The 15,237-nt window shown below is 48.4% G+C and overlaps 1 protein-coding gene across 9 annotated transcripts in view; it reads right to left on the reverse strand.

Moving 5' to 3' along the window:
• TANC1 (tetratricopeptide repeat, ankyrin repeat and coiled-coil containing 1) overlaps nucleotides 1-15,237 on the reverse strand; it is a 212,151-nt gene that overhangs the window by 3,776 nt on the left and 193,138 nt on the right. For all 9 annotated transcript variants that reach the window (XM_081141752.1, XM_081141748.1, XM_081141751.1 and 6 more), the window contains 7 exons: nucleotides 10,319-10,452; nucleotides 8,640-8,763; nucleotides 8,137-8,312; nucleotides 5,050-5,182; nucleotides 3,562-3,653; nucleotides 1,542-1,688; nucleotides 539-639 (listed from right to left, as the gene is read on the reverse strand). In XM_081141752.1, coding sequence (XP_080997878.1) covers nucleotides 539-639; nucleotides 1,542-1,688; nucleotides 3,562-3,653; nucleotides 5,050-5,182; nucleotides 8,137-8,312; nucleotides 8,640-8,763; nucleotides 10,319-10,452 — 907 coding nt within the window. The remainder of the gene's footprint in view (nucleotides 1-538; nucleotides 640-1,541; nucleotides 1,689-3,561; nucleotides 3,654-5,049; nucleotides 5,183-8,136; nucleotides 8,313-8,639; nucleotides 8,764-10,318; nucleotides 10,453-15,237) is intronic.

Consider the following 15,237-nt stretch of genomic DNA (forward strand, 5'->3'; position numbering starts at 1 on the left):
CCATGTAACTAGCTCAGCGTTACTCAGCTACGTGGGACTGCTGACTTCCAACCCAGATCTGTGCGACTCGAGCGCCCTGTGTCTCTAATAAAGACCACTGGGCTGGGAATGAGAACAGACATAAATTGGGGGGTGTCAGAACCCTCGTAAAGTGATCTTCACCCTCCCCTTTCACCATGCCCACCTCTAACTCAAAAGTCCTATATGACTCCTCCCTTTTCCCCACCACCTCCACTTAATGTCTCTAGTTGGCAGCTTCACTGATAGTATGACTAATCTAGGAAATTCATGTTGCAGTAAGTGTCAGCTGGGTTGGAGGGGAGGAACAGTTATTCAGTTGTCAAGAGAAATAAACGTCTAGCCATTGCTAGTAACATCCACAACCGGGCCTCTTGGAAGTTACCAGTTTAATATTAAAAGGAATGAGAGGCACCTGAGGGCTGCTTATGAGTCAGAAGCCCCAGAGTCAGCCAGCAGCTCTGATACGACAGAGGCACAAGGTGGCTTCTCTAGTCACACATCTAACCCCAGACAGTACCTGCTGTTTCTCTTCGCTCTTGCCCTGGCATAAAAGGCTTCATAGGACTTTGGTTTCAGCTCGAGAGCCTTGGAAGCAAATTCTTCTGCCATGCCAAAGTCCTGGTGTCAATATTTAAATACATGAGTCAAAAGAAGCATTGAAACACGATTACAGGCAACTTTTTAACAGGAGTTTTGCTCTAAAGGTTAACAGAGAATTGGGACATAACTGGAGAGAGATGAAAGGCAAGGCAAGTTTGTTTTTCTGTTTAGTTTTAAAGTTAGGAGATAAAGTATATTAATATTCTTAAGAACCCAGCAGAGAAGCAGAAACAGATGATTCTGGAGAGAGGAGAATAGTGGTAGAAGCAGTGCACCAGAAGGCTGGAGCAGATGGGACCCAGCACCCACGGGAGGGTCAGCCTCCGAGGGGGGCACAGCCACGTCATCCACACTAACAGGACCGAAGGCAGAACACACGGGCACAGAAGCAGGCAGGCCAATAGATTTGGTGGTGGCAGGATGAAGTTTAAGAAAAGAAAGGTCGGAGAGAGAAGTACTGAAACAAATCTACTAGTTGTTAGTTACAAATTAACTGAGTTAGCTGCTACTTATTACAAATTAAAGTTACTGGCACAACTTCTAAGCAAACATAATAAGCCCCAGGCAGACTGTAACACATCTGAGTTGAACTTTACCATGTCCTTTCCTTTTGAATCTGGGGATGGGCCCTTCATGACACTCCTGGCACCATACAGTTGGGGAGGGGGAGGGGAGGAGCAGTTTGCACTGAAGCAGAGGAAACTATAACCAAGTGCCCTCTCTCAGCATCTTGAGAGGTGGGTCGTGAGAGCGATCAAATGTCCGTCATTCAAGAGAAGCAGCTTCCCATATGCCAGGTTCCCAGAAATGTGCACACGAATCAGAGAGAGGGTCCCCTGATTTGGTCTGTGGGAGGGCTGGCCTTCACCACTGTGAGAACAGTCTGTTGCTAAAGGATTGGAATGAGGGGCACAGCTTACGTTTGTTTTTCTTCGGCAGCGAGACAGATTGAGATAGAGGGAAACTCTTAGTTCATTGAACGGTCTCATGTCCTCTCCGAATCCTTCTCGAGGGAACTTCCTTAAGGCATACTGGTACCTCTGGGCTGCCTCTTTCATCTTCCCTTTCTAGGATCCAAAAATCACAGACATTTATCCTGTACCCGAAGCTCCAAGATGAATAAAGACCCCACACCCTAAAGCTCCTAGAGAGGTTCTTCTCCCAAACCCTGATGGCACTGGAAGGATCCTGACACGCGGCCTCACCGGCTGCCAGGCTCTGCATACTTCCCAAGGTGAGACAGAAGCCCGATTTACAGGACAGCGTCTGCAAATTGCCAAATTGGTAACTAACCATCTTAACATATCACATTACCTTCCGTTATATATTTTTGAAAACCTTTTCATGAATGCTTTTTAAAAATATATATCTTTATTATTTCAGAGAGAGGAAGGGAGACAGAGAGGGAGAGATAGAAACATCAATGATGAGAGAGTCATTGACCGACTGCCTCCTGCGCGCCCCCGACTGGGGATCGAGCTCGCAACCAGGGCATGTGCCCTGATTGGGAATCGAACTGTGATCTCCTGCATCCTAGGTCAATGCTTAACTGCTGAGCCATGCCCGGCCAGACAAATGCTCTCTCATTTTGTATCTTTTTTTATTTCAATAGTATATTTTGAAATTTATATCTCATAGAGATATTTTAATTCTAAGTGTAATAGAAATCAGATGAAAACATAATGCAGTTCCTAAGGCAAATAGTGTCTTGTGGATAAACCCAGAGCTTGCTGTAGAATAACAATTTTTTCAAGAGGAACGAAAGCATGGGCTTTAAAAATCAGAACGCGTTGTTTTCAAGGCTAAAGAAATCCACATAATATGCTCAGTCAGTTCCGCTGCACAGCAGGTAGGAAGCCTGCTGAAAATGGCTTGGTGTTTCTAACATAATTGCCCACCAAACTTCACATTAAAACCACTTCAAAGCTGCAACAATGCACACTCTGAACTCAATTTCAAACTGATTCCAAGACAGGAACCCCACTGGGCCATGCTACATGCCTATTTATTTATTATTATTTTTAAAACGGAAAAACTAAAACATTGAAAGTGCAGCAGCCTCACGGTAAAAAGGATTGAAATGGTCATAATCTAGGTTTTTGTTTTTAGGATCTTTTAATTCTGTCTAATCAGAGACAAGGAAAGAACAGTCATCTATGTAAATGACCTAAGCATCTATCTAACCCCGGGGTTGGCAAAATACAGCTTGCGGGCCATACGGGGCCTGCCACCGATTTTTACAAACACAGTTTGACTGGGACACAGCCACACTAATCTGTTTACGTATTATCTGCGGCTGGCTCTGTGCCACACAGCATCCAACCTGGGCAGTGACACAGCCCATGGATCAGAGCCTTAAATATTTACTATCCGGCCCTTTCTAGTAAAAGTTTACTTTTGATCTAAACTGATGTCTTAGTTTAGAAAATTTAAACTCACATTTAAATCATATTTCCATTTCTAAAGGAAAATGGAATACAGTCTCCTGAGTATTATAAATTACTTAATATTTTAAGTAAAAACACCTCTAGAAACAGTTTCACATTCTAGAACCTTATAGACAGTAAAACAAGAAAGGCTCAGGAGACATAATGATCCCTTTCTTCTGAAAATGTCTCCAGAATGTTCCTTTCCCGTGTCTCGTGACTCCGGGCACTAAGGCGTCTCCTGTAGGACATGTCAATTAAATCAGAAGCAACTCTGCCTTCGCACCAAGGCTTCAGGCCGTAAGACACAGTTACAGCCCTAGGGATTCATTCACACATAATGGTTCTCAGACACAGCGAGAGGTGCTCTCTGTCTGGAAGATTCTGCCATCAGGATATTAAAGCCTGGGCACGAGGCCAGGTTGGCCTCTCTCGGAACATGGATTCCGTGCACAGCACAGTCACATCCATTACACACCAAATAACGCTCGCAGAAAAGGGCAGACCCACTTACTTTGTACATCACGTTTCCTTCCTCCATCAATTTCTGTAAAAGTATAATCAAAATATCAGGTTTGGAAGTAGCCATCGCCCAAGCAGCATTTCCTGCAAAATAAACACGCATTGAGAGTGAGCGGCCCTTCCGCGGCCCTGGAGGAAAGGAGCTCAGTACTTCTGTGGCCCCAGCACAGCTGAGATGGCACACAGCGGGGACCCAGCCGCAGGGGACCAATGCTTGTCCTGCAGGCCTCCAGGAGCGGGTTTCCCTGCTCATCTCTCTGGCACTGAACTAAGCACTTGGGAGGGGAACTGTGCCTGCACCAACTGTTGTTATTCTGGTGGAAAAAGTATGGGGGAACTAATGCAGCAGAGCAGCCATTACCCATCCCTCCCTCCCTATGGGCATCTGGGGTGAAATCAATTAAACAAGGCTTCAGAGTAGGCTCCTGTTTCCCCGTGCCCGTGCCCGCTGGCCGTGAAGGTGTGTCCTAGCAGCCCGTGCGCCCCGCGGCGCCTTGGCCTTAGCTCTCCCGCCGGCTGCCCACCACTCGTGCTCTCGGCCCTCCCCGCTCACGGCTACGGCCAACTTCCCTCGGCCCACAGCCTGGCCACAAACTTCTCTCCGACCCCTTCTGAACACATGCAGTGGGTGATGCTCACGAGCACCGGCTCGGACATCAGACTGCTCGGGTCCAAGCCATGGCTCTGCCGCTTCAGTGACCCCGGGAAGCCGCGCGCCTCCTCTGGGCGTTGGCTTCCTCCCTGACATGACGGTGGCATCGCCGCCTACTTACAGGGGGTGACTATTGAGAAAGTTAAAACATGAAACTGCCTGGAAAAGCTCCCGACGCTGTGAACTGCTTACTAATATCAGCTCATAGCATCATCTTCATCACAGTCGCCTCCCCAGAACCACTGTGGCCCGAGTCCCATCCCACCGAACCAGCACGGCGCTGTTCTGGCTGCCGCTTCCCCACGTGTTCCGAATGGCGGGTCACCTTCCAGCCAGCCACACGGAAGGGGCTTTCCCCACTCAGGTCGCTCCACCCCCAACGTTAACTAACCCCAACCCTGTCCCCAGTAAGTCACAAATGCCCTCGCGGAAGCTGCGCTGGGGTTGCCATTACCCCGCCCAGCTGACTGCACTTACTCTACACAGCGGCCCTCAAACCTGGCTCTCGTTACAACCACCTGCTCTGCTCGCCCGCCCGCCCCCAGAGTGCACGGACCTGCTCCCCGGCCGACCCCCGGGCACCCCTAACACCCTGCCACCGAGACTCACCTTCCATGTTGGCCTCTGCTTCCTGCCTTCACTGGCAAGGATATGAGCTACGTAAACATTTAGGCGACTGTGATTAAATGAGCCTTAGAGAAGGGGGGAAAAATCTCCAATCACCTGACATCTTAACCTGGGAGCAGGAAAATATTTAAGAGGTCCCTAACATGCTCTAAAATCTGAAGCTACCCTCCCGCTCACTGCTGAACTCAGGTGTTTACTGACCTAATTTGGCTCCTTTTCTCAGCAGCGTAACCACTACAGATGTGTTTCGACAACCGATGGCTCTGTCCAAGGGCCGCATCCCGCTGTGGTCCACATGCTCAATCACAGCTCCCTTGTCAACCAGGTACAGCACCTGCAGGGGGACAGGGCATGAGGAGAGGCTCCTGGCAGGGGCGCAGTCGCCAGTCCACCTACAGCACTCTAATGTGGGAGCTTTTCTTGATCTTCGGTGACTATGGCCAGTAGGGATCCTAGAATGGAAATGAAGTTGGCAGAGAACAGAGAAGCCGCAAGCCGTGCCTAACACCCGCTGTCACAGTGAACGTGGTGTCAGCCGTGAGACTCCAGGGGAGGGGCATGTTGTGTACACACGCTCGTATACTGCAGACAGGTGAAGGCACGTGTCATCGTCTGTCTCACCTCATGTCCCGGCCACAGAGACGGGACACAGTCACCTTTCATCCCCAGTCACTCAGGAGGCGCACCATGCGGCAGCTCCAGCACGCTGGCAGGCCACAGGCATGGGCACCTACGCGACACTCAGACCCACACGGGCCGGGCACAGCAAGCTGGACAGACGAGCAGCTTGGGATCCGACGGACCCGATTATAACTCACTTCAAGGCTTAGGGATGAGACCTGAATATTGGGGCTGTAAAGATGGCAAGTTGGAGACCCTGCTACAACTGGTTTAATGTGATAAAACAGCTGTCACTTGGACTAAACAGGAGAAACCACTCTGGCCACTCAAATTGCTCCCCTTACTGAATAAGACTGAAGCCAGTTTAGATTTTCAAGGGGATCTGATAGACACATCCTATCAGTCCGCCTGCTGTTCAAAGCGACACTAGAGGGATAAATATCTAGAATATTAAAGATTCTTCACGTCAACGACAAAACCCCAAATAACCCAATTTAAAAATAGGCAAAGGAGCTCTGGCTGACATGGGTCAGTGGTTAGAGCATCGGCCTGTGCACCAAAGGGCGCCAGGTTGGATCCCTGGCCCCATAGGGGTGCCTGTGGGAGGCAACCAGTCCATGTATCTCTCTCACCTAGATGTTTCTCTCTCTCTCTTCTCCCCCACCCCCCTTCCACTCTGAAAATCAATGGAAAAAAATCCTCAGGTGAGGATTAACAAAAATAAATAAAAAATAGGCAAAGGACCTGAATAGGTGTTTTGCCAAAGGTGATATACAAATGGCCGGAATGCATATAAAAAGATGTTCAACATCACTAATCATCAGGGAAACACAAATCAAAACCACGAGATTCAGCCGCACACTGTTAGCATGGCTACTATAAAAAAACATACATAAATAAAACAGAAAATAGTGTTGGTGAGGACATGGAGAAATAGGAACGCTGTGCTCTGTTGGAGGGAATGGAAAATGGAACAGCCACTCTGGACACAGTATGGAGGTTCTTCAAAAAATTAATGATAGAATTACCATAGGATCCAGCAACCCCACTTCTGGGTCTATACCCCAGAGAATATGGGTAGATCTCAAAGAATTTGCAGGATCTTAAAGAGATACTTGCACACCTATGTTCATAACAGCCCCATTCACAGTACCAAGAGGTGGAGGAAACCTGTGTCCATAGATGGATGAATGGATACAGGGAATGTAGAAAATATGCACAATGGGCTATTTATTCAGCCTTAGAAAGGAAGAAAATCCTGACACATGCTACAACATGGATAAACCTTGAAGACACTATGCTAAGTGAGATAAGCCAGGCAGAATAGGACACACAGTGTATGATTCCACTATGTGAGGTGCCGAGAGCAGTCAAATTCGGAGAGACAGAAGCGGGCTGGTGGTTTCCAGGGGCTGTGGGGAGGAGTGAGATGTTTAATGGGCGAGTTTCAGTTTTACAAGATGAGACAGTCTAGACATCGGTGGCACAACAGGGTGCGTGTAGTTCACACACGGATCTCCTCCCTCAGAAATGGCTCAGGAGGCACATCTTGTGTTATTCATCAGAATTTTTAAAAAGGTACTAGAATGCTACACGCCTTCACTTTTCCCTAATGTTGATAAGCTACAGGATTTATTAGGTAGTAAAAGCTGAAAAATAAAAGCATAGATATGTGAGGTTCAGTTAAATAGCGGTGTCTGAAATCGATATTAAGTATAGTTTACAATGCTCAGGAAATGGAGACCATTTTTAACTCTAATATCACTGCCTTTTAAAAGCATCAGGGCTCAGATGTGTAGGGCAATGATGGCTTTTGCTCCAAGGTCCACAGCTTCTAGCATAAAACCTGTTTCTCTAGGTAATCTTTAGACATATTAAATATTCAAAAGTGATAACTCTAAAGGGGCTGAATATCCCTCCAGGGCCTGCTGGGTACCAGAGATGAGAACCCTGACAAAGACACAGTTTCTACCCTGAAAAACATTTTGAATTTCTTTGTTTATTAAGGTTTTATCCCCTCATACCTCAATTAGACTTAGATATTGGTTAAAAAATAAAAATAAAGCATTCTAGACACTGCCATATCGCTTTAAAAACAAAAAAGAATTATTTGATGAGTAATTTCTCATATACATAGAAGTGATTTTTAAATGATCTATATAGGAATTCTATTTATATGGATTGCTATAAAGAAAAACTACATATACATGTGTGTGTGTTTTACATAGTTTGTAATCATGTATTTTTAAGCTTTTAAGAGTCTATTCAAATCTTTACTACAGTTCTGGAATAGACTGCGTGTCACAGAATTAAAGAAGAAGAAAAATACCTGTCTCGCTGGTGTGGCTCAGTGGTTGAGCATCAACCTATGAGTCGGGAGATCATGGTCCGATTCCTGGTCAGGGCACATGCCCAGGTTGCGGGCTCGATCCCCAGGAGGGGGCACGCAGGAGGCAGCTTATCAGTGACTCATCACTGATGGGTTTCTATCCCTCTCTCAAGTAAAAAAAAAATTAAAAATAAAAGCCTTACCACACACACACAACACAATGACCGCACTCAGGCACAGCCGCACACACACTCTGGAGGTGGTTCAGGTCCTGGCTTCTCTGTGGCACGGGCCCGCATGCGGGCAGGTGGAGGAGGGTGGCCACCTGCGGTACCTACGGTCTCTGCGTCGCCGTAGAAGGCCGCCAGGTCCAGGGGAGTCCGGCCGTTCTTATCCATCTGGTCTATTTCGGCTCCTTCCTCAACCAGGAACTGGACCACTGCCCTGTGACCTTTCAGACAAGCCCAGCTTAATGCTGACAAACCCTCTTTGTCCAGAGAAGAAAGGGCAGCACCTGGAAAAAAAAAACACCCCAATCTTAGGGCGTGAATTCCACAAGCCAAGCCAGATACAGCCAAACGTTTCACACGTGCAAACACCCGGCCCAAACACGAGCAAGCAGGTGCTGTGACACTGGAAGCGGCCTCGGCGACCTGCTCATCACTGTTAAAGCTGTAATAGGTACAGGGGCTTCATCACCTATTCTCTCCCCTTGTGTCAGTTAGGAAATCTCCACAACAAAAAAACCTAAACTTTGAATCAGAAAGTGCTGAATGAGTGTGTCAAAGCTCTTTCTTTTGTCCCTCCAAAAGAACCCCGTGCGGAGCAGACAGTGAGCTACCTTTTGAAAGGAGGAATTCCACAGTGCTCAGGTGCCCTTCACAGGCAGCCACCATGAGGGGTGTCCGGCCCTGCTTGTCACTTAGGTTCACGTCACAGCCGTGGTCTAAGAGCAACCTCACGATCTGAAATAAACACACCAAGTTATAGCCTCCCTGCTGCATTCTACACCATGCTCTCCACACCCAGGCAGGATTTCCCACCTTTAGAAGTAGTGAAAGGACTATCTTCTTTAAAAAAACCTCAAGGTTGTGTAATCTGTGTGGCCTATAACAATTTTCTATTGTATTCCTTTTAAAATCTTCTTCCAGATGTGTACTTCTTAAAACATGCCCAAACCAGGCAGGCACAGGAATCTGGGTGCCAATCACAATCAAGTAATGACCAGACAGCCACAGCGGGGCATATGGGATAACTGAGCAGAGCTAACGGGGGCAAGTCATGGTCACGGAGCCTCACGCTAGCGCTGAAGTGACACTCCTCTAGTAAAGGGGGCAGGGGAGGTGAGGTACAGGGGAACATTCACCCACCCCACCCCACCCCACCCGACCCAATGCGCTGTTCTAAAACTCAGAGCTTGGTGGATGGCTTGATGTTCACAGTGGGCAATTTTCAGCAGAGCTTCCTGGAGGAGATTCTCAGCTCAGGACCATGCCTTTAAACAGTACACGTGATAAGGTTGGGGAGCAGAGACAAGGAACCAGAGAGGTGTCTCATACAATTACCATCCCAGAGGAAATGGCTTTAGACAGGGGTATCCAGTGTCTCCCTGCATGATATTCACTATATCGCTGCAAGAGAAGGGGGCATATTCCCACTGCTTTCTTGTTCCTGATACAGTAACAAATGCTTTCCAAACTTCCCCGTGACATAGGAAACAGACCGGGAGAGAGGATTAGCCAGAGCATCATGTAGGTAACAGGTCATGCATGGAAAATCAACCTCTGGAAAATGAAAGTAGAAGACCAAAATCTTGGTGGGGAGCAATCACAGCTCCTACCAACAGAGCTAGCAGGAATCGGGAGAACCCAATACCATGAAGTAAAGTTGGGTCTACAAAATTCTCACTAAAATGAACATGGTAAGATCCATTTACTTGTTTGTTGCCTGTGTGAGATCCGGTACCAGGCATGAATGGGGTAGGTTTATGGCCACTGTTTACAAAAGGAAGGAATAAATGGCTAGTCCACTGCTCTCAAGGATCCCACGTTCCCGTGAAATAAAGACAACAAGCCATTTGCAGTAGCAGAAACCAGCCTGAATTGCAGGGCTGGGCCACAGGGAATGTGCCTTTTTCCAAAGAGTGCAGCAGAACTACTTCTCTTCCAGCAGCATTGGACAAATGGGTGACTCAATCATACCAATAACAGATGTCACAGCAAGTCTTCTGTTGTCATATGGGGGCCACCCACTCCATGTCCCCTCCCCAGGCAAGGGGAAGCCACTATGGGTCTCTGACCTGGGTACCAGCCTTGCTCCTGGTCACCAGCCTACCTGGCTGACTGTGCTAGCCTGTCAAATGCACACCTTTATTATCAAATAGTACAGACGACACCAGCAAAAGCAAGAGCACTGGAAAAACAGGGCTCGGGGAGCTGCCTGTGGGTCCAGGGGAGATGGGCTATAGTGAGCTCTGTCCCCATTCATTGTTTGTGAAGCATTCAGGGGCCCACTGCATACCTGCCAATGCCCTTGGCGTGCTGCACAGAACAGCGGTGGGACCCCTCTCCTGTTCGTCCGGGACACAGCAGCTCCACACTCCAGCAGCAGCTCACAGACCTCCAGCTTCCCTCGTCCCGCGGCAGCAGTCAGGGCTAAAGTACAGTCACAGGGAGGACAGTCTGTTAGGATGTGGTGGCTATTGACACTCCTGCCATGGAGAGAAAGGGGTCTACATATCAGTGCTCCTGGCCCCCAAATCTGGGTGAGCTCTGACCAATAAAACAGCAGAAATGACCGTGCATCAGCGCCTGGGGCCCAGGTCCCAAGAGGTAGGCCACTTCTGCTTCCTTGGAGCACTCATGCTTGGGACCCAGAGGCCGAGCTGTGAGGAAGCCCAAGTGCCCTGTGTGAGACCCACGGGGAGAAGAACTGAGGCCAGTATATGGCTGGCAGTCCCAGGGGAGCTCTCAGCAGACAGCTGACCATGTGCACACCATCCTGGAAACAAATCTCAGGCTAAGTCTACCTACACCAGCTGAGGCAGGTGAGCAGGGATGAGCCACCCTCCTACCAAGCCAGGCCCAGCCCAGCCTTCAGATTCAGGAGTCACTATGTTTTTGCTTTATTTTTTACAGCAAGAAATAATCAGGACATAGTGTAACACAAACAGAAATCAGTATTACTGTCCAGTCTGGCCTCTCACCCTAAAGTCATAAATTTCATTCAATAAGAACTAATAATTATTGAGGGGGCAAAGAGTGTATCCTATCATTCCTGCCTTTAAGGAGCTTGGAATCTCTGTAACAAGCCAAGATTGGAGATTAGAAATGTCAAGAAAGGGAAGTCAGATTACAGAGGACCCCGAGTGCTCGGGCGAGGAGTCCAGGGTGATCCTGGAGGTAGTGAGCTGCCAGCTGCCAGCTGGTAGCGGGGGTGCTGTGGGAGGTCAGCCAAGGGTAAATATGGCATGAATGAAAAGAGCACAGAGCAAAGGTTCAGCAACACCCTCATGTCAGTGACTGTGCCTCCCACCCCAAGGCATGATTCTTAATGGGAAGGGTGTTAAAGAGAGGGGCTTAGTTACAAGGGGGCCTCTGCTATGTCATGTGAATCACTGTCTAGAGGAAAGAGCAGCAGGTTCCGGGGACAATGCCAGGCCAGATGACAAGATTTCAGTGGAAAAGGGGACAGGAAGGGGCTGAGGGTGAAGGGTAGAGACACCTTGGGAGGGACCTCTATGATGTAGAGGAGGAAGGAGAGGGAAGAGTGTGATGCTGTCTCTTAAGCTGCTTGCCTGGGACACTGCTTCCAGATACAGCCTCATGCTTACAAATTCCAGCTTTCAGAAAAGATCAAGGTCCTACATATCAGTACGACATCTCAGTGTGAAAATGGGGAAGACACAGGAATAGGGCCCTCACAAGGGTGAAGTCGGAATCCCAGTGAACTTGCTATGGAAAGTGCCCCACCTTATTAGTAATCCGAGTAATTGGGAAATGGATGTGGGACAATGGGAACGCTCAGATGCCACTGGTGGGAGTGAGGACTGGGCCACCTGCTGACACTACTGAGTAAAGCTGAAGATGCACATACGTAACCCTGCAACCCTGAGCCTTGCAGAAACGTGCCTGGTGGTGGGTGCCCTTGGAGTCCACTGAGAGGCATGTGCAATGGGCTCACACCAGCCCCAAACTGGAAGCAGAGCAGAGAGCCATCAACAGTAGGATGCACCAATAAGTTGTGGAATGGTCAAACAAGAGAGGGTCACATAGCAATGACAAACTGAACATCGATTCTGAGGAAAACACAACAGTATAGACACAGGGTGACTGTTCACACGTAGTGCAGACACTGGGCACGGCTTACAGAGTCTTGGAAGAGGCCCAGGCATGGGCCCTGGCTCCATGTGAGTCCCTGGGTCTGCGTCTTGCTCTCCTGGCACCTATAACCAGGGCAGCCAAGTACTCAGGAAAGCAGCTTTCCACACACATGGCTCAGCCCTGCTGTCCTTCTCAGAAGCCCTTTCAGAGCAGACAGATTTACCTGCTCCAACTGCCCATCAGCCCGGCCACGGTTGAACCCCTAGGAGCCACACACACAACAGGATAAAAACCTGACATCTGGGCCTGATCTGTGACAGAGCAGCTCCTCTAAGGAACAAAGACGTCTCTACGGAGCGTCTCTGAGGGTCACAGGGCAAGGGCTGGTGACTCTACCTCTTCACATGTCACAGAGAGGCACCCACATCTGCCCCACAGATCACCTGAGCTCTGTTTCCATCCCAGGGGCCTCCACACTGGGGAGGTGAGGAGGTGATGGGGCTGGGGAGAGAGTGAGCACACCAGGCAGCCCTACATTTGGGGGTCCTAAGGGTGTAAAGGTCAGGCCGAGGAAGATGGGGGAAAGCATCTGTCTATTCTAAGAATTCCTTATGACTATGGAAGAGTCACTTTCAACAGCTGCCATCGGTAATGACTGATTTTCTCCCGACAGTGCAACCAGAATGAGACAGACATGAAGTATAAGCCACTGGTGCTCTTGACTGTGGGGCCATTCCTATCTGTGTACAAACAGGCTCGTTGTCCTGATTTTACATCTAAAGTTGAAAAGAAATGATAAACAAATGCCATTTACAGAACAGAATTTATATCAGTTTTATATACTGGTGCCCTGGGGTGGAGGTGGGAGGTTTCCATATCCAAAATGTTTGAAAATCAGTGGTAAAAGTGATCCTGTCTGCACTATGAGAGTCTGCATTAGAGGCTCCTGGCCCCGCTGCCCAGGGCATGCCCATCACAGTTGGTCCCTGCCCCGAGGTTAATGATTCCTAAACCACTGGGGCACTTTTATATACGTAATTTGGATGGATCTGAACATGGCCCCTGTGAGTGGCTTGTGGAATGGAAGATCCAAGCACTGAGCCACACCGCCTGGACCTGTTGCTCTTTTGCAACCTTCCTCCAGTTGGGAAAGGCCTCCTCTTGCCTCTCCTCCACCTGTACTGAGCATGACAAGCAACACACAAATGAACCAACATACATGCTACAGGCAGGGACATGGCCGGCATGTAAGCAGGAACCACGGGAAGGAATAAACTCAGGGCTTCCGTGAGATGAGGTCTGCAGCAGCTGATCCACCATAACATTCCATTCTCTTTTATTTGGTAAACAAGTTTCATCCGCATTATAAATGGGTCCTTTAAATCAGGATGTCTGCTGCAGCTGCTACTGAATTTCTGCAGTAACAGCACATCAGAGTGACAGCCCAGCTCTAAAAATAGAGCTCAGTGCTTTAAGGAGGCGCCAGAGAAGACAGAAGCTGGAGCTGCTGATGAGTGGACGAGAGCGCCCCCCAGGCCTGGCCACGGGGCTGGATTCCCTTCTCTTCCTCCGTGGCCTGACTCCTGTGCCTCTTAAGGTGATGAAGCACCGGCTGTAAGAGACTCAGAGCTTTCTCAGGCCTGTGCAGACCACATACTGCACACAAATTCTTAATGAGGCTCTCATTTTCCAATGACGCCAATAAATAGGACATGTGTGCTGTCCTTTTTCCACCAAGATTGAATATTTTTGGCTGCATCCCTCAGGACCCCCACGGCTGGGCTGTATCTCAGTGTCAGCAGCCACAGGGGTGTAGAGATACCATATTCGGAAATAAGTGAGACTGAAGACTAGTCAACACATGCTTACCCAAACAAAATCAAGGCAAAGCTCTGCTCAGGAATTCCAACTATTCTGCTTAAAAGGCTGACCTCTGAGCTGGCCACCAGACTCCAAAAAGGGTCACTGCACTCAGCCTGGTCAGGAAATAGGAGAGAGGACCAGGAAGGAGGACAGTCTGCCCTGGCCGTGGGCCAGGCCTTGTCTGCTGGCCAGTGAAACCCAAAGATGGAGAAAATCAAACTGAACACACGGCACTTTTTAGGACTCAAATTGGGCACAGTTTCTTTCACTTGCAAAATCCTTAACAGGATGGCACTATTGTAGTTAAATTTTCATGAAAGCACGTATCTTTTTCTGATGATTCTGAGAGGGATTTTACCGCAGCAATTCTGTTCCCTCTGTCTTCAGAGCATGAGTGATTTGTCACGGCAGAAACTCGAAGAAAACCCAACTGACACGCAACCATGTGAAGTTATTGAAAACATCAGTGAGATACGGGTCTTTGTAAAACGGATCATTTCCAGGAATCTTTTACCTATTATTACATATTAAAGATCTCCAGGCAAAGATTGGACTTACAAAAATTCAACTATCACCTTGCCAGGAACACAGGCATTCCATACACAGGGCTGTTTGTAACATCTGATGGCAGCTCTGTCACTCCAACACACAGGGATGTGCTACCACCTGTGAACCCTCTCCCCTATAGTCCCGTCTCCAATCTGGAGACTCTGAGAGGGCGACTGGTCAGTGCCCACAGAGGCAGTTCCCGGATTCCAGAGAGCAACCTTTTCATACAATACACCTGCCAAGGCTGGAGCTGAGCACGTTAGCCCCAACTGTGTGCACCTGAAGGGCACGTCCTGCTGCTGCGATGGCTGAGGGCAGGACGGGCGTGGACTGGCTCAGCTTTTATACTTGTTTTTATTTGTGCAATTTATTTACTAATATACTGGCTTTTCCCATCACTTATAAAAATTAGTGGAAAACAGGAAAAAAATGAAAGTGCCAATATTAGTAAGCAGCAGGGTTCTCACAGATGTCATCTAGCTGCCACCAAGATGGAAACCATTGGATGTGACAAAGGCAGTGATGTCTGAACCTCAGTTGAAGGCTCGCCGGACAAACCCCGCTCCAGTGTGAAGGAGAACAAAAGTAAAAAGTGCTCATGAAACGCTGAAAAATTGTCAGCTATTTTATCTGACAGGTACAAGGTAATTAGAGATTTCATGATTTTTTAAAAAAACACAATTTGGGAATGGCAGCCTCTCCCCC

This window comes from Miniopterus schreibersii (genome assembly GCF_964146895.1).
Source record: "Miniopterus schreibersii genome assembly, chromosome: 7".
Taxonomy (NCBI): Eukaryota; Metazoa; Chordata; class Mammalia; order Chiroptera; family Miniopteridae; genus Miniopterus; species Miniopterus schreibersii.